At 42.5% G+C, this 26,690-nt stretch overlaps 2 protein-coding genes across 2 annotated transcripts in view; both read left to right on the top strand.

Annotated features, from left to right (window-relative positions):
- Positions 1-454, top strand: part of LOC146593828 (cell surface hyaluronidase CEMIP2-like) — a 55,508-nt gene extending 55,054 nt beyond the window's left edge. Inside the window, exon 23 of the mRNA XM_085308721.1 lies at positions 95-454. Within this exon, the coding sequence (XP_085164847.1) occupies positions 95-315 (221 nt within the window). The 3' untranslated portion in view covers positions 316-454. The remainder of the gene's footprint in view (positions 1-94) is intronic.
- The window catches only part of CEMIP (cell migration inducing hyaluronidase 1), a 119,475-nt gene that overhangs the window by 52,326 nt on the left and 40,459 nt on the right, over positions 1-26,690 (top strand). The window contains exons 2-11 of the mRNA XM_085308720.1: positions 9,152-9,255; positions 12,229-12,381; positions 13,017-13,155; positions 13,936-14,172; positions 14,585-14,764; positions 18,324-18,394; positions 19,122-19,217; positions 19,863-19,984; positions 22,178-22,319; positions 23,312-23,503. Of these exons, the coding sequence (XP_085164846.1) occupies positions 9,180-9,255; positions 12,229-12,381; positions 13,017-13,155; positions 13,936-14,172; positions 14,585-14,764; positions 18,324-18,394; positions 19,122-19,217; positions 19,863-19,984; positions 22,178-22,319; positions 23,312-23,503 (1,408 nt within the window). The 5' untranslated portion in view covers positions 9,152-9,179. The remainder of the gene's footprint in view (positions 1-9,151; positions 9,256-12,228; positions 12,382-13,016; positions 13,156-13,935; positions 14,173-14,584; positions 14,765-18,323; positions 18,395-19,121; positions 19,218-19,862; positions 19,985-22,177; positions 22,320-23,311; positions 23,504-26,690) is intronic.

Consider the following 26,690-nt stretch of genomic DNA (forward strand, 5'->3'; position numbering starts at 1 on the left):
CAAGAAGTTTCCGTGATGTGTGGAGTCCATGCTGTGCCGCTAATCGGTGAACTGATCCATCCAGAGGGTCACTCTCTTTGTGTCTGTTTTTCAGGGAGTTTTGCTATGCTTGGCTATAAAGGGCAAGCCAAGCCCTCCTGGATTAAAATCCTTAATCATAGTGCTTGCCAGAAAGCTGCTTCTCTACAGCATTATGTTCCCCTGAAGCTGAAGGAATATCAGTGCTCAGGTAGTGCCAACGRGCCTCCAAACGTGGCTGTGTCTCAGGACCCCTCGCAGCAGAACTCTGCGGAGACCGCGGGGCCCCGCGACTGAACCCTCCTGCGGCGCTGGCACAACGTCCGCCACACGGGTTCTGTTACCACAGCTTGCCAGTGGTTTTTTATGGGATTGTACTAAGCCAACGTTGTTCATTTGTATATTTTATAACTAATAAATATATTCTTACCTTATCGCCTGCGGTAGAGCTTTGTTTTCAAACCATGCCTCGGAGGCGGGATAGGAAAAGCCTGCGGGCTGCCCTTCTAAAGGAGACGAGAAGTATTTGAACATATCTGCTATTTGGTGCAAAACGGTAAGTTTTGAAGGTAAACGACACTCTTCAGAATCATAGGAACTGGAAATGAAACTTGGCATGGAAACTTCAGCGGCATCCAGGGAGACAGATGAGCTCCAGCGGAGGTAGGGAACTCTCCCTTCATCCCATTTTCCCTACACTAGTGTCTGCTTTTAAAAAASTCCATGTCCATTTGATACGGCTCTGTAAGTGAACTCAAGTTAATAAAACCTGCTTGCATCAATGGATAAGCCTGCACTGATCTTACGATAATATCTTCTAATCAAACTGAATATATATGGCAAAACACGGATTTATAAATGTGTTTCTGYCTGTATCTAATGACTGGTGAAATGATATTTGCCCAGCTGATGTAAGTATTTAATTAAAGACCAACAGGAATGTAAACCAGGATAAAGCACATGCTGTGTAGGACAAAATCCTGCGTTCCTCTTTCCAGATAATGCTCCTGTTGAATTCCTTCTGCCATTGAGGACTGGACAACTTCTGGTATAAGTAGCTTACATTCTTTCTTTTTCATTTATGCTGCTGCTTTTCTGCATTAGAGACAAAGTAAGAACACTGAATGCAAAGTGGGAAAAAGCTTAACAACCCCACTGACTGCAGTTTAACTACAAAGTTGCCCTGAAATGACAACGTACTCATTTTGGTTTGAACAAGATGTTACCTGGAAACAGCAGTGATGCACAGAACAATTTCATCCTATCCATGTTTTTGTCACAGACTTCTTTACAGGCACAGAACAAATTTCCAAAATGCTCAGAACCATCAAAGCCAAAGAAATTGGTACAGGAAATGTATTTAGGTATCACTGACTGCAAAAAAATCTTAAGAGATGGAAGACGAAATTTTCTATTTCTGTATTGACTCGGTATGATGAAGAGGTTTGTCATTACAAGAAGGAAAAAAATGTTACTTGGTAGAAATGGGAAAGGAAAAGTAAAACTGAAGCCAAGTGAAAAGTTGAAATTCTGACTATYTTCACTCTCAGCACTGGCAACTAAAATAATTACGATATTCCTTYCGTTATTGTTGACTTGCCTACTATTAAGCCTGCATCTAAAATCTTGGATTTGCTGCATATGTGCAGAAATTAGAAGCCATAAAGGCTGCTGTTGGTTTTAAACTGAAATTATTTTGTATTTGTACAGGAGAATGGAAGAAAATTTGCAGGTGGGAGTACTGGTTTTTGATCATTTCCCTTTGTTTAGTGGTTTTGGCTGTGAGACTGAGAATTGGTTGGAACATGCCAGTGTACAGGTTAGGTGCCGTCAGCGCTCTGCTTCGAAAGGACAGGCGGGCTGGCGCGAGGGACACGTCTTACTGCTGCTGYCCTGTACCTCCTCCGTGACGGTGCTGGAGTTTCCAGTTATCAGCTGCTATTATACTATCAGAGAAACCTAACCGAACATTTTTACTTCAAGGTAACTGAAAAAAACACTTGTATTGGATTCCTTGGTACCATTTGCTCCTGTGCTTTTGGCCGAAGAGATGGGTTTGTAGCATTTTAGCAAGGATTCAGCACCCTTGTGGTCACCCTGGCAATAGTTTGCTTTCTTGCTTGCTGTGGGACTGGTGCTATGGTTTTGATTAAGGGCACCCAACTGGAGAGAAAAGTAGTTCAGAGAGAAAGGCCAAAGTTTTGATTCTTTAGATGGGGAGAACTTCATTTTTGCCTCATCCTGTTAGGTGATAGGTCTTGTCTAGCAGAGGGAAATCTAAAGGTATAGCTGTAGGTACGTTTACTACTCAGATGTSCAGGTAAATGTGCGTGTCCCTAAATGTGCCTTCATGTCTATAATGGGGAAGTGCAATCCATGCCTATGTGTAGCTCTGTGTAACATTGTTGACTTTTTTTAATGGAATGGTATTTTTTTCTAGCTCTTCTACTGAATGTAGTTGACCTTTTCCTCCCAGTATGTGTAGTATAATGGGAGCCTTGCATTTCAAGGCTAAACCTCATTTCACTTGAGTCTTACATGACCAGTTCTCTTCTTTGAGTTCCTGACAGCTATATTCAGGTTCTTCAACAGGTAGGTGACAGCTTCATTACTGATGTCCCATTGTTTCTTTGAAATTCTCAGAAATGGCCAAAGAAGTTGCTTCAGAGAGAGGTTAGAGTTCTGTTGGCTAGACTTTTGCTCCCTGGTGAGTAAGTCGCTCTGGCATCCGTGCGCGCCGTCCAGCTGATACTGTGCCACTGACCTGGGACTAAACTCCTTTGCTGAGAAGCTTACATCCATCAGATACATAACACCCTTTGGTCCCTAGGGATCGGGAGGTAAAAGGACACTTGACAGGTTTACAGGGACAGGCAGAGGAGAGGAACAGACTGTGGCTCCATCTCCACAACAGGTAGGAGAGGTGGGAGCCAGATCTGGTGAGGGGAGAGGTTGTGACTTGCTAGAAAATACGAAGAAGTCATTGCTGGTGCTTGGGGAAGGTAACATAAAGTGGGGTACGGTGGACTGCACCGGCTGGAGCAGACACCATGGGAGCCCTCGGTGAGGTGAGGAATGATAGAAGAGCTGGAGCAGGCTGGGACTGACCCTGCAGGTAGCACTCTGAAGTCCTTTTGAACTCCTGTTAGTACCTAATTGTTATGATTTCTGGGGCGGTTCAGGGGAAGAAAAGCAAGATGTTTTTGGCTGTGAGCTTTAGCCCAACCTTGGAACAACTACTTACAGAACAAGCCCTTTATTTTGTCGGAGATTTATTTGATAACCTGTGACAGGTCCAGACCCTGGGTCCCAATAAAACTTTGCAGCACTCTAACCCCGGCCTGAGACTAAACAATTGGCAAAGGAAGAGCTTGGTGAAGGAAGGCGAGGAATGTGCCTAAACTTCTTAAAAATCTGGCTTCCTCCTCCTGCTGCAGAATGAGAGCAAATGGCAAATGTCCTGGAGAGGAAGGCAAGGAGCCGTGGTGAGCCAGATGCAAACAGTAAAGTACCACAAAAGCAAAAAGAAAAATATTTACATCCTGACGCAGATATTTGTGTAGTTAAAAGCAGCAGTTTGAAGAGGATTTAGGATGCTGTGATCCTCTTGAGCCACTGCACACATTTTCCTTACCTGGAGAGGGAAAACAGACTTCAAACCCACGGACATTCAGCAGAGGGTACAGCTCCTCCTTGGACACTCAGGACGATATCTGCAAAAGCTGCTGCTGAGTTTGCATGCTCCAGACATCTGTGTGTGTGAAGCTGCGGTGGTAAGTGCAGTGCAGGTGTTGCACTTTTGTTGTACCATCACGCTCGTCTCTGGGGTTTCCTGGATAGGAGTATGCATYCCTGCATGCTGAAGTCCACGCAGACTGTGCATGTGTCCTACAGCCCATCCGGGCATGTTTGGTAAATTCAGTGCATTCAGCACATACGGCCTCCCTGGTTATCCCCAAAGCGTTTCTGCATGGATACACGACAGCTCCGGTGCTTCCTGAAAGCACGAGCCCCACTGCATGTTGAATCGCTCTTTTTGAGTACAGTAAATTCAGTGTGTCCTGAGCTTTGGAAAATGGGATTCAGCTTCGCATCGCTTTGATGCTTTGAAAACTGTGCAGTGGGTGAGGATTTAGTGCAGTGAAATGTTGAGCACTTCAAAAGCATTTGAAACTGGAAGTCAGTCAACCTCTAATGGGCGGAGTGATGTGAATTGCAGATGATTTTGTCTCAGCCCAGCCAAATATTTCTTCCTTTCCTCTCCAAGGTCTGTAACCTGTGTAAAAATGAGATTAATTCTTAAAAAAAGCAGAGTTTAATAAAGTGTAAACTATTTTCCTTTGTTTCTGGCCCAAAACTGTTTGCCAATGTTATACCAAATTTGCAAACACTTYAGTTTCCTTTAATTTATTAATTATAAAAGCCTACCTCTAACTCGTGTTCCTCCTTCAAAATCTGGTTTTATGTATATCAGGAATTAGGGAACCTGCAGCAATGTTTACGTGTGGAAGGTGTGAGCTGAACCATCTTCCTGGTGGGGAAGATGCTGGACAAATTGATARGGAACCCAGGTTTATTTGGAAAAAAGTCAGATCAGTGCTTTGGACTTGAATGCTGATTTTATTGAAAAGTAAGATCTGATCCTGAGTTTAGTTTTTCTCCTCTTTCTATTTAAAGAAGCAGCTAATGGCCGGTGGCAAACACAAGCTCAAGGTGAGCAGGAGCAGCTATGCAGCTGTGCTGCTCGCGCTCCTGGGACTGGGAAGGCGTTTTCAACACCGATCCCTAGAAATGTGTCTGTTTATTTGCAAGGCTGTCTGAAGGCTTTACCCGTGCTGGCGGATCRGTGCGCAAAGGCTGCCCTTGCGCAGGAATGTCCCAGTAACAACCCACTGATGTTTCCTCAGGTCAGAAAGGCAAATGTGCCAGTCAAATTGCTCTTCCCAGCTGGGGCTGAAATGCAAAAATCCCGGTGAGAGGCAGAAGGCAGAGCAGAGCTGTGCTGGCGAGGGCACAGTCGCTGCCTGTTCAGTGTCAGCAGGAAGGTAGCAGAGGCTCTAATTAAATCAGCTTCCTAATTGACCTAGGATGCTTTGCATATGAATGAGGAGGCATCTAGCAGCACTTCTGACATAGCTATCAAACTGCTAAAACCTCAGCTAAAACCTCAGCATCAGCTTTGATTGCTCTTTTTCTAGCTAAGGCATGGAAAGGTCAGGGTTTGGCCCCTGAGGTGCGCAGCAGGAGCCTGACGGCCCCTGTACAGGCTCCCAGAGCGCCGGCTGCCTGGTGCAGACCCTCCCATGKGACCAGGATCACAGATTTTACTTGCAGACCCTCTAAAAGTACCTGTGTGATAGGAGCTCCCTCCCCAACTAGGCTGAACAGACCTTTCCCATGTGGGCTTGTACAACTTTTGCTTCTCTTCGCTGGGGTTATCTCCAGCTCCCATTCGGTCCTGTGCCAGTTGGTGGCTGGACAGGAGCAGCAGAAGCAGTGGTGAAGGGGATGGCAGGTTTGCTGCTCCTGTTTGGCATCTGTTTTTCAGGGCAGATGAAGTAGCTGTTGCTTTTATCCCGTCCTTGCCCTGCTTGCACATAACCAAAGGCTYAAGGCTCCCATTATGGCATATGGGAAAGGAGCCTCATTTGCAGCAGATGCTGAAGGTGCATTCTCCAAAGTGTATCAGGTTGGGCTTAAACAGCCCCTTAAAATACCCAGTAACAAGAGTTACTTTTTGAAGTAACCACTAGTCACAGGCCTGGGTATTTGGCCCCAAGTCGCGCAAGTGCAGTGTCCAGGACTGAGCCTGGTTTTTGTTTTCTTAAGTCCTGCTTTACTGTGCTGCTCAGGAGGCAGCTCTGCTCCAAAGCTGGGGCTCCAGGAGACCGTCCATATGGCTTTACTGTGAAGCCTGTAGAGAACCCAGCCTCCCCGGGGCATTGATTTGCTGTTTTGCCCTAGGCATCGTCTGCTCTGTGTTGACTTGAGTATTAAAACTGCAGGGACCACGATGGATCTGGCTTTCTGTCTACAGCGTGCGCTTTCTAGTACAGCATCGCTATTGGCACCTGCGGTAGCAGCCAGCTAAGTGCTAATGGTTTCCTGTATCTACTTTTAGTATTGTCTGCTGCTATTGTTCACTCTTTGGAGTGCTCCAACAGCTGGGAATCATTTCAGAAAGCACGCCTTGCCAGAGCGGGGGATACGCGTCCCGCTCGCCACTGCCAGGCAGCTCTCCATGCCGGGATGAAAAAGCTTTTCTCACCCAAGAGAGGATTCACACATGGTATTTGAGAAACCTTCGAGATGATAGACTTAGGAGGACGCTCGTATGGCCCTTCCGCCTGCAGAGTGCCTGAGCCTACAGGGAAATTTGTTGACATAAGTGGTTACATCATAGCTGACCTCAGCAACGTGGCAGCCGTTCAAGCGCAACRCGGTGCAATAGCTCTATTCCCACGCGGCTCCGTGCGCTGAGCTCACGCAGCGCCGGGCTGGCAGGAGACAACCGACTGCTCCCGAACCCTGTCCAGCAGGAGACACCAATGAGGAGAGTTACTATCCCTGCCTCCTCTTACGTGAAGAAAATCAAACACTTTATTGTTTATACCTCGTTTTGGGGAAGAGGCTAAACTGAATGTTTTTGAAAGAAAATTCCTGAGATTAGCCTCCCAGCAGAGCTTTACCGGCGCTGTGTTAGTCAGGCCGGGTCGAGCTGAGCCAGCGTTGGTAGCAGCAGCCGTTCTTGGCCCGCTCAGCTCTGAGTCTTTCCAACCCAAATGCCAGCTAATACTAACATTGCTGTGAACTCTGCTCACTGAGAGCTGAATTAAACGCCCTACCTAGCTCACAAAGCAAGCAAGGTATTCCTTGTAGCAGATCAGACCCTACAGAGATGTCAGAGCCCAGCATAAACCTGACACCTCCAAAAATGAGATGAATTTTCGGTGGGGTTTGAGGGCTTGTTTTGGTCTCTGCTAGCGAAGGTGGATGCGATCAGGGAAGCGTCTCCCTGCGAGTAACCTGTGACAGCAAAAGCTGTTTGGGACGACCTGATGGTGAGTACTGGGCACCTCTCGGCTTTAAGGGGGACAAAGACTGTGAGATTCCCTATACTGTTTTCCTACCAATCTGCTACTGGTTATGGTCGGAGATGGATCATAAGCTGGACTGCCGTTCTGACCAAGCAGAGATGTTCCTCTGAGTTCACGGGATTAATGAGCCATAGAAAAGAAATTTCYTTGCTACTGACAAAGTAATGAGAGAGCAAAGGCATGCCATCACCACCATAAATTCAGTCTCTTCTCTTCATTTCTATGAACTTTGGTGTCATGTGATTGCGTTATAAAATCAACACCTTGCCCGCTGGAATTTGATGTTTTGCAATGCTAATACACGCGCGTGTGCACATTGTAAGAAACACTCTTATCTACAATGACCATCCYGTGATATTACCAATCTTTCATTTTTTTTGCTATCATTAAAGCAGAATCTAGTGACTGGGTTTACAGATTGCGCGTTGCAATAATCGCTAACAGTTCTTGATGTTTTAATGGTGACTGCTGTACTTTGGGCGTAACTCTTATAATGTTCTTTAAAAGAGTCTTAGCTTATCAAATGCTGATGGTTAATACCGCTAAAATGTCAAACACGTGCAGCCCAGTTCTGGCACAAATTCCACGGCGATGTTATTGCTCTCTGATAATGTATATCAGCCAAAGTTATAGCGTTACTAAGTGCATTCCTCTTTTCTACTGTTCTGTAACAGCATTTCAGCACCTGATAGACTGTCTGTACCGGACCCTAAGCCTGGGCTGTTTCCAGAGCTCATGGCTGTCAAATGTACCAATGCAAACATTTTCCTGCTGCAACGTTTCCTGGCAAATCTGGTTCTAATGCTATTTTTAATACAACTATTGGATGACKGGTGGTCTGAATGTATCGTTGTACTTAGAGCTATAGCACCTCCATGAGAGTACAGACGTGTTATTTACGTTTATACCGTAAAATTTGCTCCATATTATATCTTTGTTTTTTGCATATCTTTTTCTGTTTTTTTTTTGCTTGTTTTATATTAACAAGTGACATGAAAACTAACATGTGTTTTTTGCCCTGGYGAAACTGGGGCACCCTGGAGTTTCTTTCAATTGCTTTTTTCCCCACGTATAATTAAGCTGTGCGATGCATACATTTATGCTATTTTATCATTGTGATGTGACATAATGGTTACAAACAAATTTCTCCATATTCCTCTGATACTGACTTCAATGATAAAACCTAATGGACGGCATATGAATTTTAAATAGTGCCTCATGAATATAGATCATTGAACACTTGCAGAATTGGATCTCCTTGCCTCGGTGTGAATATGCATGTCAATAAACTGCCACYAGCATGAGGTAGAGTTGCAGGATCAATCAATCAAGAACGTTGGGCAGAATCATTAATTCTAACTTCGGCTTTCATGATACTGCTTGTTTGTTTTTGTTGGGTGCTGGCTACTGCAGAAATTCAAACAACATTGGTAAACTGGTTTCAAAAGCTACCTTTGGTTTTACAAAATCCAAACAACAAAATCCTGGGCTGGCAAATTAAATGGACAGTATTTTCTTGGATATGAAGTCTAAGAAACTGAAAGTGCGAGTACAGTTTGACTGGAGGGTGCACAGACCACAACTGGTAAAAATGTGTGGGTGGGAGTGGGGGAAAGGAGGAGGTGCCCTTGAAAGATGCTTTCGTGCAAATTTGCCACTTAGCACTCTCCTTCCTTCTTGTATTTTATTACTCTTTTGCACATGTGAATATTCAGCTCTAGAAAGTCTTCACATTGGACATGTTTAATACTGCATTCCTAAGAAGTTTTTGGTTACATCTGGTGGTTCCTTTCTGTGTATATACTTGGATTCCCAAGTGGTTTTATTTTAGAYCTAACAAAGGGTGAGGAGCTGCCCTGGCTTTGTTGCTCTGCTCGAGCTATTGCAGAAGTGGCACGGAGGCGTCCTCAGCTACTAAACTGAACGGGAGTGGAAGCCGACTGCCATAAAACTGGATATAACCTTTTTTGTATAGTGAAGGGGTTTGCATGACCTAACAAAAAGTTACATATTTGCTTGATATTCTGTCTTCACAGGTGTCCAGAAAACTAAAAACACTGAAGAATGGCTTTTCCTACCTCCATGTGCCTGGTGGAAAACTTCTTTTTGCTTCTGTTTGTAATCTCCATTGTAAGCACAGGTAAGTTGTCTAGCAACAAGGGGGGAAAAGGCATGGTTTGTAATAGTATTCTTAAATACATTGCTGGTATAGGTTGAGCAGTTTTGCACTGTTTAATCAAAGTTCTTATAATGAAAAACACGGACAAGGTGAGGAAACGCAGGAGAAAAGACATTATTGGTCTTGCCAGTATCCGTAAATTAGAGCGGCTGGAATGGCAAAGGTTGAAAGTATTGAGCAGGTGAAAGTGCGCTCAGCAATTTCAGGCTGTGCCCCACAGCAGCAAAACACACTGCCGCAAAGAAATAACACAACAAACCTCMACTCCTGATAGGTGTGCTAGTGGGAGGTGACGTCTGAGCATTTTATTGCATTGTCCAAGTATATATGTGGAGAGCAGAAAGCTCTTGGGTGAGACCTCCTGTTGGTGTTGGCAAAGGACAGACCTTAAGCTACTGGGTTTGGCCCCTACAAGCAGCCCTTCTCTTAAGTGTTTATGGGGAAAGGGAAGTGGCATGTGCATATTCTAAATACAGCTACTTTGGAGGGGTTATTTGTTTAAAACAAAGAGACCAAATGTTTTAACCCAAATGCTGCACCTAAGCGACAGCATGAAGTAACCTTTCATTGACTCGTTGAGGCCCTTTTGGTCAAGAAGCAGAAAATTCAGTTGATTCCCTGTGGTAGGTAGAAGTTGGGATTTTACTGCAAAAAAAGACAGGGAGAGTAATAACCATAGCCAAAAGGGCACCTTGGATGGGCTGAGGGGATGGCACACAGCCTTCCAGCGCCCAGGGTGCCGCCGGTGCAGGGACGTGGGTGTCATGTGTGGGGACGCAGGCAGTGGTGCTGGCAGCCTCCAGTGGGAGTGGGTCAATGAGTTTGGGTCCTTTCTGAACTGTGGGTTGTCCTGAACTGTGTTGGCTTTTGCTAAGGGTCATCCCAATCATCAGGGTAAATTCCTTTTGATTTTCCATTGTGTTTGCCTATCTGTCTGTCTGTCTTTCTGTCTTTAAATAATGAATTTTGGGGGACAGAAGTCATCTTTTGAATTTATGGGAAGATCTTCTGGGCACTGCCATAGCTAAATAAATGAAAAATCAGCAAGCTTTTATTGTAGCCAGTTTACCTAGTTGCTAAATTTTACCTTTATATTTGAATCAATGCTTCTGGTTTAATTTATCTTCTCATTGTAAGCACATTTTCAGTTATCCTTATTCCTGAAAGAATAACTAATCATTTTTGAATTTGTTGTCAGTGTGCATTACAGCTATCTCTGAGCATCTGTTTACAATGCAAGTCCCATTACTGCACAAAATATTCATCTTTTCCAACTCATTAATTCTGTGCATCTTCTAGTGGGAAATAGGAGCCTCCTACTTACTTTCCTCAATTACTGTAAATCAGGAACAGTACCGCTGATGTTAACGATATGTTTCCAGGTTTTAGCTGGCACAAGTGGTATTAAAATTAAGCCCTGGATATTTATCAGTTTGACTAGCTATCCAGCGGATTATTAGAGCTCCCTGATCTGGTTGCTTCATTTATATGGAAGTAGTTTGCAGAGAGTCAAGGCATCTGTTGCACACATGAAATGTCCTTTGCTTACCTTGGAGAGCTGGTACTTAATGGGTCCCTGGAGACATCCAGGCAGTGGCTGGTCCACTCCTATTGTTTTCTTAAGACATGGAATTGGTGGAGGAATCTGAGAGGAAACCGATCACAGATGGATGGATTTTGTTTCTATGGCTGTGGAGTTGCAGATGTCCCCCAAGTTTCGCAGCGGCAGAATCCAGACAGCAGCTCCCCGCCAGCTGCACTGGCTCGGGACGTGTTTCCTTGCGTGGACCCATGCTGGCTCTCTTTTCCGTCAGCTAAGAGCATTAGTATTCATAGAGGGAGAAAATCTCAACCGACTTCATCCACGTGCTGGAATCCTAACCCTGCCAAAATTTACCCCACATCTTTAATCATTGATTTGTGGATCCCGTAGTTTTTTWATAACGTTGTGTTTTTAAAGGAAAAATCTGGAGAGCTGGCAAAAGCTCTCAGCTCTCTCAGATGGCAAAGAGGTTGTTGTTCAGACTTCCACTGACCTCAGTTTCCTAGGATTAGAAAGGGCTCCACCATCAGAAACTATGCCTCGCACACGGGACTGTCACACTCGCAAAGTTTTGTTGATTTGAGTAAAATGTGAGGCTCACATATCGAGTGAGATTATATCAGGGAAATATTTTATCTTAAGTAAATATTTATGACATGAGGCACTTGGATTTGGCATAGGAGCAGTTTAGACCAACACGTCGTGGCAGTCAGAAATCAAATATATGTGTGGAGACTAGTGATGTGTGAACCTAAAGAGAACGAATCCGTATCAGTTTTGTCTGAAAGACCTCACGAAGCCTGAGTCTCTCTCATGGGATATTCCCATTGCACTCTGTTTCTGGCTGCACTGGTAACTCCTTGATGCTTAAGTTTTCATGACATTTAAAGCACTTTTATTTCCCATCCCCACTGAAAGTAAGATATGCAAAAATATTTTATTCTCTTCTTTACGTTAAATGAAGCTTTTCAAACCGTGCAGTTATTTTGGGGGCATCAGGTGGTATTTTTAAAGGTGATTATTGTTTTATCCTTTCATCAGCATCTTCCCAGGGCTTTATGCCCGGGCAGTTATGAGCAGAGCTAAACTGCATCCTTTTTTCTGGCGTTTTTCCAAACACAGCATCCCTCTCAAGGCTGCGTTGAATGTGGTAGCTGGTTTGCCTTTGCTTCCAGCGTACAGGAAATCATATACCATAAGCTGTTATTCTTTTTTTTTTTTTTTTTTGGTCATGGCCCCCGCTCCAAACTGTAATTGCAGCGATATCGCCACATTCCTGGGAGTCAGCAAGGGGGCGTGTGAGAATGATCTTGTAAAGATGTACAGATACGGAGCTTTTCTGTCTTGCACTGAACAAAAGATAATTGTCTTTGCTCTTCATCTGTATCCAGCAGAAGCAGCTGTGGCATGTCCTGATAAGGATCCTGAGCTGGAAAACTGGAACCCAGGTCACGATGAAGAAAACCATGTTGAAATCCGCAACGGCAGGAAGCTCCTTCTCTCGGCTTCTGCCACTGTCCACTCCATCCACATCACAGATGGAGGTAAAACACACTACCTCCAAGGCAGCAAGGCTGAGTGAAGGATAYTTTATGGCTATTTAAATCACTCTGTGTAATGCTGGGAGGGCTTCCTGATGCTACTGGGAACTAGAKGGCTGCAGGACAAACCCAGCTTTAATCTGGTACAAGCATGGGTGGTAGCTGAGCTACCAGTTCTTTGGCCTTARTTATAATTAACCTGTTTGTTGCTCTACTTCTGCAATTTGTTTCAAAAACATTTTTTATTAGATCACTGTGCTGATAACATCACAGGGAAATAGTTGTGTTCTCAGGGTCTCAGGACAGGATGGATACGTATGTGCCTCTCTGTCTGTAGAGACAGTGTCAGTGCTGCTGTATGCTAGTATGTGCATTTTTTATTCATCCTAACTCTGAAATTCTSTCTCAGATGAATGAAGTCCTTTTCCATATAAATCTTAATTACCTTCTTCAAGAACTGGGCTTAAYAAAAAACATATAATGTCTTTAGGATCTGGACTAGGAGCTGTTTTAGGAAACACGGCCAGCATATCTCAACAATTTAGATGAGAGCTCAGCACCGGGTTTAGTGCAACTGTATCACAACCGTGCATGAGTTGTTAGGAGTTAAAACAAATGTCATAACCTTTTCTATTTAGGAAAACTGGTTATTAAAGACGATGTACAGCCTATCATTTTGCGTGCTAGACATATACTCATCGAAAATGATGGAGAGTTACACATCGGCAGCGAGATGTGCCCTTACCAAAGCAATGTGGCCATCATCTTGTATGGGCGGTATGTATGCACAATAAAATACTATCTTAGAACTTGCCAGGATAGCTCTTCCATAACAGGAGGTTAGAAAATGTTCCWTAAAATTACTTTTTCTCAGATATACTTATCGTCAGTGCTTTGGGGAAGTTCAATAGCTTGTTAGACCTTTAAAAAATGACCTTTAAAAATACTGACAGTTTTGTTTCCAGTTTCATTTCCTATTAGTCATGACAGAAAATCATCATATGCCTTCTTTCAAGTTGATTACCTGATTTTCCAGACTAGATTTAAAGCCTAACATGCTTTTTCTTTTTTAAGGATTTTTTATTCTAAAAATTCTCCTCCCTAAACATCTGTTATTTCTCTGTAAGAGTGAGAAGCAAGTGAGCCAAAGGATAAGACATTTCTGCCTTGCAGAATACTACAGGATCTCTAGGATTTTCAGGGATGCAAACCCTGAACTACTAACTCCTAGCTAGGGTCTAGCTTCCTATGGAAATTGATTCAAAATTATAAATGTGATGGTCATTCTGGGCTTCAGGCCTGAATATAGTATCATATAATTTGTGTTCAAATTGCTGCTCTCTTAGGTAGTTGTTAGAGTTATTTCAAATAATGCTATTATTTGTGAGTGTGTCTCACTAAAGTGTGAGCAGTTGGCTATTTCTTAAGGCTGTTGAAAGAAATGCATTGCAAATCATGACACTTCTCTCCTTGGACCATAGCAGAACAAGGGAAGAGGCTTCTTGAATCTCAGATACTAAAACAAAATTGGATTTTTTTCTTCTCTTCCTTTTGCAGAGCGGATGACGGCAGCCAGCCAAATCCCTACTTTGGGCGAAAGTATATTGGAGTAAGTAAAGGTGGCACTCTTGAGATCCATGGGAGGAAAAAGTTATCCTGGACTTTCTTAAACAAGACTCTCCATCCTGGTGGCATGGAAGAAGGTGGATATTTCTTTGAAAGGAGCTGGGGTCATCGAGGTGTCATTGTCCATGTTATTGACCCAAAGACAGGGGCAGTTGTCCATTCAGATCGGTGAGTCACTTTAAACTACCTAGGTCTGAGAATCTTGGGAATGGGGTGGGGACAGCATCTCAGCAAGCTCACAGACATCCGTTCAGAATTTAGTTTAAATGGGTCTTATTGCATGCCACTATACAGTTCTTTCTCGTTAAGTAATTTCAAAAATCAAAGAGCAAGCAGTGTTATTCTCTTGCTACATTGTCAACTAGAGCTTAATCAGTTCAGTTGACTAGAAATCCCTAATGTATCCTTTTAGACAAAGCAGTGAAATCTCCTGATCTATCGCGTTGTCTAGTGCATTTGTAACGGGAAAATACAACTGCTGTAAGCAATACAAAAGAGTTGATTTCTTTATAACATTTGCTTTGCAAAAAGCTGTGATGTTCTTTGAAGTAATTGTGTGGGGGTGTTTTTACCACTTTAGGTTTGATACCTACAAATCAAGAGGGGAGAGCATACGCCTTGCCCAGTATTTGGGTAGGGTTGCGGATGGCATGATCCTGTCGGTTGCAGTGAACGATGAAGGATCTAGAAACTTGGACGACACAGCCAGGAAAGCAATGACCAAACTGGGCAGCAAGCATTTCCTCCACCTTGGGTTTAGGTATGTGCCTGCCCTGCCAGCTCTACCGGCACAGAGGCTTTATTATGCTCTTCGGGTGCCCAAATAATTCCGCTCTCTCAAAGGCACAAAGTTCTGCACATGAAAAAAAAAAAGGGAAACTTCAATATGAAGTTTTAGCAGTTAAATGGATAGTTTAAGATGCACTCAGGGTCTATACTGGGCATTTTTATTAGCACATTGAGGAATAACATATGATTCACATGAAAAAAAAGATGCATTCTTCCAGGATAGTAATCCCACAAGTTATTCATTCCTATTTATTTTCAAGCTGTCCTCCAAAGATTTGAGAAGCATATCTATATGGCTATACGCAGTGGGTTGGATAGGCTGAATGCTAAAGAGGCTAGAAGAATTGCCATATAGCCCTAGCTAAATGCATGCAGACATGCATGCTGTATATTCCTCAGCTCATCCAGTATATATTCTGGGAGTTGTACAGCACATAATTTAGCATGTATTAAATTTATGTTCTGGACTGTAACTACTTCTGTAGCCAATATAGTGTCTATGTTGGTGCACACACTCTTTTTGAGAATATGTGTTATTTTCCCCAAAGTAGCCATTATCATTTTTGTGTTTATCTGAAGTTAAGTAGGCTTTTTTCTTTTATTTTTTTTCTGGAGTTGGATGTTCCTCTATGGACTATAGTCTGTTCAGCCACTAAGGGGGTCACTATAGAGCATGAAAAATAATCTACTTTTCAGGGATAAGTGATTCAAAAAAGCAGTCTTTGGGAACAGACAAGTATCAGCTTGGAGTACAGTGCAGATGGAGCATGTTTTGGGGAGCTGACAAAGACTTTGTGTTAAATACAGCAGGGACTCCTGTGCACTGGATAAAGAATTTCAGACAAATAACCAAGGCTGCAGAAATAGCCTGTCTCCATCAAGGCGATGCATCCTCTGAAACACCCAGAACCCTTAGCTTGCTGAGTTTTTGTTTAAACACTAAAGTTATGGAAGCAAAAAAAGATTTTTTTTGAACATTACACTTTTTTTCCCTATTCCTCCAACAGGAAGAAAAATAATGGCTTTCTCATATGTTTATAAAAGGAAATCGCTCTTGATGTTTTTAGACTGCCGCAGTGTTTTAATGCTAGTTTCTCCCTTCTTTGCTGTAAATACTTACAATGGAAATACCCGCAGAAATTTGTCTATAGTAGTGTGATTTTCAGCATTGCTACGGTTTGCAATCAAAAAGCTAATTCTTGCTATGCTGCTATGTGAAATACTCCAATATTTCCTTAAACAAATAATAGTGGCATTGTGGGAACTGTGGTGTGGTAGCAGTTGGTAAATATTGTCTCCTACTAGCGTACCATAGATATGTGCAAAAATACCTGCATCTTGGTGCATCATTTAAAGGGTTGTATTTTTAGGCATGTTCTCAGCACTTAAATTTATCAGCTTTGAAAAAACACTGCCTGGAGGGCAATGTCCCAGATTGACCGAGGCAGTTATGGGGCAGAGTGGAAGACAGCCAGCTTTGTCAGATACCTAAAAGCTTTTCTCTCTCTGCAATTTGACCTCCTGCTTCACTTAAGTAACATAGGATTTAGCCATCCTGGTTTCCATTTCAGCCGTATCTATACCTAGGAGCAGGGGTGTCCGCASTGGACCCTCAGGTGCTTCTCTGAAAGCTCCCTGGCCATGTGCTGGGTGGCTTTCCGACTAGCAGCGGGGTGCTTACAGTGACAAATGCCTGGCTATCTCCACTTGTGTCATACTCATCCAGACTGTAAAGCCGCACGAATCTCCCTTGCTGTGCAAGAGCCAACGAGCAATGCTGATTTATGCAGCATGTTTTCTGTGCTCCTGGCATCTCCGCTGCCTATTTGCTGAGTCCAGGACATGAAGAATGAAGGGAAAATCTTTGCATTCCTCCTCTATTCTTGTCCCGTTGAAATGTGGATTTGCTCTTTATCAGTGAGCTTTTTTTTYCCTTTTCCTTCTACTAATAAATTAAAAAAAAAGAAAAAAAAGCCTTTCAGAGCCTGATGACACAGTTGTTCCCTTTGGAATCTCAGCCAAATAGCACTGGTTTGGCTCTTACTGGACTTGCTGGTCCTTCCACTTCATATGTCCCAGACAGATGGTATGCATCCTCGTGCATTAAGGATGAATTGGTTTAAAAATCCTGTTAGTGAAAAACTAACCAGGGGAAACAAACAACATGAAAATGAGGCCAAACCTTGGCTTACAAAACCAGCTAGCTTGGTATTTTGTTAGATTATTTTTGGTCTGTTCTGAAGCCATCATCTTTTTGTCATTTGTCTTGAATTTTGGGACCGAAAAATAATGCTTCTCTATCTTGCCTGCTGTGTGACAAAGCGTCATTCGTCCCCACCACCCCTCTCTCTCTGGGCGGGGGTGACAGCCCCGCAGGGCCTTGGCGGGTGCTGTGCCAGGAGGGTTTCCAGCAGGAGCATCCAGCTCGCTGGCCGGCTCCTGAGGCAGTTGTGCYTCCTGCAAGTGCTTCTCTAGCACCGCAGGTTTCAGCAGCTGTCAGTGTCCCTGTACGTCCTCCTTGGAGGTCCAAGGGTGCTTTATGCCATCTCTTACACCASCCGATGCAGAGCATAAGGCGACCTGCAAGACTCAGGTGTGAAGCCTGATGCTACTGAAATCATGGGGTATTTTTACCAATAGAGAAACAATTTAATCTAGGAGACTGTTTGCTACATCCAGGGTAAGGGKGACAGCCTTTCTGAACACATGCCTGTCATTCTGTTAGTCATTAAGAAGAAATATGCTGAATTCTTCAGTTTCAAAGGCAGAAACAAGATAAAACTTCCTCCTGACGCCCACTCCTTGGGTTCAGCTCCGAGGTTGCAAGGGTTCCTCAGCATCTCTCCTCCAGCCTTACTCATCCAGGTGCTCCTTTTCCAGATTTGCTGAGAGCTCTTCAACTGCTCAACCAATAACCATCAGATAGTAATGAACTTATTTCTGACACAGGATCAGGTCGGAACAGATGATTCAGACTCATTACCCTTTGCCTCACTTCAGTGTTCAAAATGAGAAAAATGGTGTGCCCAGAGACTATCTAGGTATTTCTTATTGCACTTTTCCAGCCAGTTCATCTATTAGAAATTCTCATGGGTCACTCCAATGAGAATAGTGATATGTAAGATTTTAGCATAGGCTAAATTTGTTTAACCACAAATGGCTTTTCTCATGGCTTTTTGTGCACGCAGAGACACACACACACACGAACACACAGAAAGACTTTTAGGCTCCCCAAGGAGCTGCTCGTGTCCTGTATGTCTGTCATAAACAAGCTTCTTTAAACACTTTGTCAAGAAACTACTAATTATAGATTGTATTAAGAAGGGATTTGTCTTTGAACTTTTCTTGTGATGTATTTACTGAAGAAATATRAAATGTTAAGGTATTTTTAATTTTGACTAGGCTGCCTGTCAGACAAATCGGACTGGTTTCGAATGTGGTGTCTCTGAGAAATGCAAGAGCATTGCGTTTTAAAAAATATGCATCTCATACATTAAATAATGTGATCCTTTCTCATTTTGATTTCCCAGACACCCATGGAGTTTTATTACTGTTAAAGGAAATCCCTCCTCTTCTGTTGAAGACCACATTGAATATCAAGGTGAATATCATGCACAAAATGCTTGCTTGATGTTATCTCTGGAAGTATTAGAGTTATGGTTGAGATTAATTTGGTCACTTGACACTACATTACATTGAAGCTGTAAGCAATTGATGGGAAGAAATATTTGTTTGTATGCTCTGTGTATATATTACTTCTTTCCATTAATGCATGAGGTGATGCTGCTGAGTCGGGTGCAGCCTGGGCTACCTGAACCCTGAGATAAAAGGCCAGATCCTGCACAGGTGTAAATCCATGTAGCTCTGTTGAGCTCAGYCTATCTCCTTCTTTGATAGAGAGCTATAGGACTATCCCAGTTACATCAGCTGAAAATATAAGTCAATGTATCCTGCACTGGTAGCTGCAAAACCTCTTGCAAAACCATATCCTTGTAAACTGAAGAGCTGTGATGCTTCCTGTGACTTTTCATGGCATTGTCAAAAACAGCTAATGACATCACTTACTACAACATAAATAAAATATACTCCARCTGTCAGGGTTTTTTAATATCCCCTAGATTTTTGAAGATTTTTCCTTTTGATTGTCCAGGCAGTTATGAAGTGTCTGAAGCCTGATTCCAAGAGCAAGAGTTTTTTCTGGAAGCTGTGCAGGACTAACTCTGGATTATATGTCCAAATATACAAATGCACACATGGATCGTTACCTTTCCAGTTCCRACTTCTATTGACCGCAGAAGCTGATTTTACCAGTCCTTTTTATTTTGCAGGTCACAAAGGGTCAGCGGTGGCCAAAGTATTCAAGCTWTTCCAAGCCGAGAATGGAGAACATTTTAACGTCTCTTCCACGAGTGAGTGGGTTCAAGGTAAGAGATCTGTTTGCTGCTTAGCTTAATGACAGGGAACTGACAGACAGAGTGAATCCTTTCTGGAATGGTCCTTTTTATTGCAATACCTTTCCATTTGGAAAGAATGGACTTGCTAGCTGCTATTTCCATTGCTGCTAACCCAGTAACGAATAGGCACTGATTCTTTCCCCAGTTGTCTTCAGGTCCCTCTGAGTAATCAGGATCCTTTTTCCTTTACTGCACTGAGTATGAAATTCCATCTCTTACGATCTAAGAGATCACACACAACCTCTTATTTCTTTTGACTGCATARTCATCATATCCATGTTTCAGACAACATACAGTAACTGACTGTAACTTAATCTGCAAATCAGAAAAGGCAGCTAAGGAGAAGGACACAGATCCAAAATCCGTAACTATTGAATAATGTTCATACTGCATACTCCAGTTATGTAGCTTTCAGTAACTCCAGTCTCCCTTGGCTGGTTACACTTTGCAGAATCATTAAAAGCAGCTGACAGACTGGCAGGAAGAAACAGGAATCAGATCATTGGTGGAGAAACTTGTGAATGATATCTGAGATCAAATTATGCTTTATGCATTTTTGTTACACTCATTAAGCTCGACTTTCAAATGACTTTTCTTGTTTGCACTTGTCTCCAGAGGTAGAGTGGACAGAGTGGTTCGAGAAGCCTGATAAAGCAAGATCTAAGGACATGGAGAAGCTTTCAGATTTCAAAGCTGCTCATCCTGATAAAATCTGTAGTCAACCCATTGATATCCAGGTAGGCCTGCTTACCACTCACTTCAGAGAAAGGGRCTGAGTCCTCTGTGGAGTAATTCAGATCAGAACCTAAAAATATGGTGCTTGTCAGTGAATTTTGTTTCTAAACAAAAGACATTAATTATTTTACGGCTCTAATTTTATTGCTCTAATATATAACTGACAAGATCTGATATCCAACCTCTGTATGTTTTTGAGACAAAATATTATAGAATTAATCTTCCTTCAGTAAACTGTGGCTTCTGGCACGAGCAGGAGTACAGATGGGGCCACAGACAGCACAGATGTACCAGGAAATATGTGGTTCCCAGTTGGAAGATTAAAAGAAAAAAACACATGAAAATTTGAAAGTTTTTAAATGGTTCTGGAATGCATTCTACCTGAAAAATTAATCACAGAATGTAATGAGATGGTAAAGCTACCAACTGGTAGGTTGGAAAAAATGTCGAYGAGCTTGCAGCCATTTCTTTGAGTCAATTCGTTTTTTTCTGTGGAAAGAAATATGAAAACTATCTGGGGCTAAACATTATAATTACACCATCTGGCGAGCATGCTGAAGAGAAACCATATACCTTTTCCAACACTGCAAAAGGGCCCTTAATGCCTCCCCCTCAAAAAAAAAAGCTTTTCTTGGTGAACGCCAGCTACATACTTTACAAATCYTTTGCTAAAACAACGCAGAAGCATTGCTTAGCAAAAGACAATTAAATACTCTGTATCAGTGAGAGGCTGAACCTAAGGTTCCTGCCTACTCTGAACTGGTGGAGTTGTCCTTATTCACAAGAATACTGCTATTGAAGTAAACGGGAATGTTGACAGTATGAGTGAAAGTTTCCAAGGCTAGATGTTATTAAGAATCTCCTCTTGAACAGAAAGGAAAAAWTTGCCCTATAACTTTTTGCCAGGTCTGAGCAAATCCACATTCATTTCAGCTTCCATATGTATATATGTGAAGTGACAATTTAGTTTAGAACAGAGGTCAGATATWCATTACGATACAGCCACTTCTAGCATGCATATTAAACAGAAAAAAAGAAATACATTCTTCTGTTCAAGAATCAAAACTATTTTTCTGTTCTGTTAAATGAGAGCTACTTTTTTTTTCCATGTATATTAAAAGTGAAACAGCATTTTTTAGTTTATCCTCAGGATCTTAGGGAAAATCCTCATGTAGTGTAATCTGGTGTTGCTCATTGACTTCATAAAGTCGCACTGATTTATACCAGCTGGCCTGCTCCAGATACGCTACATACAAGAAAACTGAAGATAAAATGATAATAATAGAAGCACAGCCTAGCCAGAGGCACATTCCTTCAGCTGGTGGTGCTAATCCTACAAAGGGCAGTGAAGTGCTTGCATTAACAAGGAAGGTTGGCATGAGTGAGAGATGCAGGATCTGGACCATTGCTGAAAGATGTTTTATTTCCTGGTGCTTTGTTAAAATGCCTGTGCTGTTTGAGCTGTCYAATGCAACGCATTGCATTTTTGTGAAAGTGTCAGGAGAATTGCAAGCGTCAGAGCTAGACTCTGAAATTTAACTTGACCCTGAGGAGTGATATTGCTCCAGCAGAAACGTAGGAGAGTCTATGTATCACACTGCTGGTTGGCATGTATGTGTAAGAAAATGCCATCTCTTCTTGTTCCTCTTGGAGCAATGCTCCAGTATGGATGTTGGAACAGCTTTGTATTTTCTTGGTGGAGATAGCAGCTATCACTACTCCATGTAAAGAAAAAATAAGACCCACCCCCACCTTTTTCTTCTGCAAGGCTCAGACATAGTCTAGCCACAAGTAATGAAATGAGTACAGTCAAGAGGCTTGAAACCCATGAGTTCATTTGGGTTCAAGCATGTGTTCAGTGTTTTCATCTGACCTCAAACAAATGGCAAGAGAAAATCTAGGGCACCAAGGCAGATGTTAGCAAAGCTCAGAATACTCCGTCCAAAAAAAGCACATGGTCTTAATATAGATATGGGAGAAACTTGTACACCTAACAATAATCTACGCAGTCTGCACATGAAACAGCTCTGTTTGAGCACCAGCTGGAGTGCAGGCTGGATAGTACATGTAACAGTCATCCTGTTTTGTTATGCAACTATGTGCATCATCTGCAAACAAAGCAATAGCCTGTTCCAAAGGCGTCAATGTACAGGTGAAATCCCTTCATCCATTTCACATTTCTATTCTCATTGCAGGCACTGACGCTTGATGGAGCTAATTTAACAACTGAGGTTTTTTACAAAAGTGGCCGTGATTATAGGTTCCTGTGCCATGGTAAGGACCAGACAGACGAAGGTTGCCAGAACTACAAAGTACGGTTCCTGTGTGGCAAATCTGGTACGTGACCCATTTTTGAAAGCCAGACTCCGTGTCATTCGGAGGGCCTGTTCRCACTCCTCCTTCTCAGGCATGGCTGTTCGGAGGATGCAGTAGTTCAGCCCTGAGAAAGAGAATCCATCTGACAAACTTGAATTTCATGTAGTACTTTTGCTGCTGGTACCCAGAGACCTGAGGTCCTCTCCAAAGAGYGCTCTGCCTGAGGTAGACAGTATAGTCCTAATCCAGACCAGAGAAAAGCAGAAATACTGTCCTCTGACGAGTGACTTCTGTTCAGCCTAAGAGTTACTTCAGTAATTCCCCAGGCTGCAGTTTTGGCTGGGATATTGACATGAACACAGATACAACTGCTGAAGATTTATCTCAGGAAAAATTCCTGCACGCTCGCAGAGGTAACAGGGTGGTGTCTCGAAAACCCAGCAATGCTATGGCAAATACTGGGCAAGTCCCTTCTTTACATAGCTTGCCTTTTACTAAAGCATTTTGGAATGAGGTAGGATTACTCATTCAGTGTGTGAGAAGACAACAGGTTTTAAAAGTAAAAATCCATTTTGTACTTACTAATTCCAACACCGCTGTTGTAACCCAGGTATTAGAAGGGGTTCTTTAGTGTTCAGTTGGTGGGAACAGAAGGGTAGAAAAAGTTTTTTTGGAAAAAGCAGTCATTATGTTAAAGACCACATTTGGCTGCTGCAAATACCAGTGCCCACTGCCCGTAAAGACTGTTGCTAAGTGCACGTGGTGAAAACGAACGCTATGAACTGCATTTAAATTTAGTTGTGGGGTTAGTGGAAAATCCACCTGCCTGCAGCTAACAGAAAACACTTTCTTGTTTGCTTGCTTTCCAAACCAAAACCAGTAAAGAGCATGTTTGGAAGAGTTAAATGTTTCATGTTGCAGGACAAAATCATTTTTGCTGGTGTTGCAGACAAGAAATAGCACTTTGTGATAACATTAACTGAATTCCCCACCCTCCCATTTCTGCTCTTCAGTGAAACCCAAGCTCACAGTTACCATTGACACCAATGTGAACAGCACGATCTTGAATCTCGCGGACGATGTGAGCTCGTGGCAACCCGGGGACAGGATTGTGGTTGCTAGCACGGACTACTCCATGTACCAGGCAGAAGAGTTCCCGGTGCTGCCATGCAGGTCCTGCAGAGCCAACCAGGTCAAGGTAGCAGGTAAGGTATTTGTCTTGTCATGTCCGTATTATGTTAGACAAATTCTGTCATTTGCACCGAGGTAACTCCATTAAGTAAGTAGAATTGCATGGGTAGTTTTGAGGTGGTTTTGAGTAAGCCTTTCTTGCTTGAAAAAGATCTGTCTTGATTCTTGTTCCTTTCTACTTTCCCTTTTCAGCACCTGACCGAATTTTTTCTTTCTTTTCTTTTCTTTTTTTTTTTTTTTTTTTGCCCCAAGAACATTATTATTGAATGGATGTATTTATTTAAGGGAGAGAAATACAGTTAATGTGTTTGAAATATTCTGTTTTGCAATTCTATTTTTGAGAATGTATTACTTTCTAGAGAGCAGGAGGTGACCCTAGCTGGACTGGAGGGTGAGCTAGAGGAAGAGCAGACCGTGAGAAATTTTTAAGGCTATGAAGTAATGTGCAGCTGGCTATTTTCCTAAGAAAGTTATATTTAACAAGAAATGTAATCTTACATTTTAGAAACTCTGTTCTTTGCTACTGAAGCTACTGTCTCCTTACACTGTGTGTCTAGACCGCATCGCTCTGAGGTGACGTATTACCCAAGCATTTCTGGAGTCACATGGCCAACCATATTGTCTTGAGCCGCGGTCTTTGGGGCAATGGAGTTTGTAGAGTGCTGCCTGAATTAATCCGAGCAGAAGGAACAGGAAGCTTTGCAGAGCCATGGTGTTTTTCTCTTGATGGTGACTAGCTCAAATCTGGAACAAATTGCTGCTGCTGAGCAGACATTGCAGTCTAATGATTGTACAGTGGCCTTCAATTACTCAGTCCAATTAAATAGTATAACTGTTACCAAGCACAGAGTGTTACTAATATGAGCTTAAAAGTGAAATGCAGAGTGGGACATGTGCATCTCTGCTTGAGTGTGTAAAGTGGTCTTTCTCATCTAGAACTAGATTTTGGCACACTGATGAACAGAGCATGGAAACATCACCTTAACTGCCTGTTCTGTGAACAGATGAAGAACTCGTAATTGCCATACTTTACAAAACAAAGGTTATTTTTTAACTATAAAAGTGCATAATAGCTGAGGCCATATTTGARTAGTGGTATTTACCTGGTAGTAATTCATGTATGTTACATTATCTTTTGCTTAAGCACTGGCAATTTTTCTAGGCAGAGGTTTTGTGCATATTTACAGTAAAATCTTTCTGAGAAACCATGAGGGCACTTGGAACRTCCAATGCACCGGGGAGTTTGCTCAGTTCTGTGAAATGAGCTACTTTACCATTATCTCTGATGCAACCTCTTCTGGAGGATACGAATATACTTCCTTTGGCCACCGCTTTTCCACAGAGCTCTAGTCATTCATTGTTAGACGGCCTAAAGGAGAGGTGTTTGTGAAGCCAAGAAAAATGTTATTCTCAGTTTGAATGTATCATAGTCTTATGACTTAAAATGACTAGTACTTTCAACTTGTAAAGAAGAGACCTCTCCAAACAGAATATTTTTCTTGAGCAAGTTTTGAGCTATTGGAAAAACTGTTCCAGACTAGTAGGATACAAGTTACTTCATGAGGATGATCTTGGAAGATAGTCAATAAAAATAAAGACCACAGATTATGGGAAGAGCCTAGGAGAAATTTTAATCTTGATGGATTTGTGAAATTCATACAATTATATTTATCTGTCACAGCAATGGCCACTAAGTTAGTTAAGGAAATGAATATGGCATTAAAAGCAACAAAAAATCATGTGATTTTGAAGTAAAGAAGCAAGTGGAAACACTTGTTAAAGTAATTGTGCTCTTAGTCTCCTATTACTTCTTAGGAGAATCAGGACATTCCTTTTATTACCACAAATAACATGAATACTAGGGCCAAAGTCTGCCCTTACTTATATCTAGGCAACCCCATTGACGTCAATGGGATTTCACTGATTATATCAATCAGCCCAGAACCTGGTCCAGTAATAAAAATCACATCCAACTTTCTTGTAACAAAAGCACATTCACATTATAAAATAAAATGATCTGCCTGATCCTAAGTTCAGTCTAGGTTAAATAAATCCTGAGGAAGGCTGAGCTGTCTTTAGGAGCCGGCAGGTCACCGGGATACTCTGTGCTTGGCCACTGTWCAGCCCTGTGCTGTGACAGGCAATTAGCCAGAGCCAGGAGAATTAATGACCTGCTGGGTGGGTGCTCTCCACCCCTGCTGGGAGTCGGTGCACCCACCTGCGTGTCGTGTCTCCAGCTCCCTGCAGCCTGCCCCCCTGCCTGCAGTGCCCCGACCCGCTGCCCCGGCGGCTGTACTGCGGAGGTGGGCTCGGGGGTATATTTGGCCAGCAGGCCGAAATGTTGTGCCAAGGGGCAATGACAGACAGACAGGGAGCAATCACACAAAAATAGCTGGCAGGCAGCAGGGCCGAGCCTCTAGCCTTTGTGCAAGTAAGTGGTCYGCTGGCGCAGCGAGTGCGTTGGGCTCCTAATTGCATGCAGAAGACCTTCCTCTTGGACGTGTGCCTGCCTTTCCCAGAGGGAGCTCTTCAGGCTTGCTCTGCTCCTTCTGAGGAAAGGCTCTCACACAGATGCATTAATATATGTGGCCTTGGGGAGATGTTCTTTGTAATAAGTGGAATGGCCTAATTTTCCTGAGAAGTTTAGGTTAGCAGCTGAGAACTCCAAAAGTCTGCCATTTGGAAGAAGAATGATAACATAATTCAGACCCTTGATGGGTTATATTCCTTTTAATCTTTATTTTTTCCCTTCCACTTTTTTTAACAAAACCTAAATGTCAAGTCTGAACTACTTAAGAGTCTCTTTGTTAAGAAAATTCAGAAAACCTCAGCTGYGTGGACAGACGATTTGGTGTGGCAGCCACTTAGCATACCAAGCTTTAATTATAATTGATGCTCTCATTGTTTAATAATATTTTAATAGACATGGTTTAGGATATTGAGCCAAATAAGTCAAACTTATTAGTTAGCTCATGTGCTATTTATATTTGATACTTCCTGCTGAAAAGTCATACTTGCTTTACTTACTAGAAATGGCTTGATTAGAGGCAAAGAAGATGACTGTTGAACGAAAATAAAGCTGCTCTTTTTAAAAGAGCTTAAGCAAGTTAATACTCCATTTTCGTTAGATTTTAGTAGGATTTGGGTGTCTACCTGTGGGTAACTGAAAAATCTCAGCATATGAAGCAAGGGAGGGCACGC

The sequence above is a fragment of the Rhea americana genome, unplaced genomic scaffold (assembly GCF_003343005.1).
Source record: "Rhea americana isolate MKP2758 unplaced genomic scaffold, rheAme1 scaffold_28, whole genome shotgun sequence".
NCBI lineage: Eukaryota > Metazoa > Chordata > Aves > Rheiformes > Rheidae > Rhea > Rhea americana.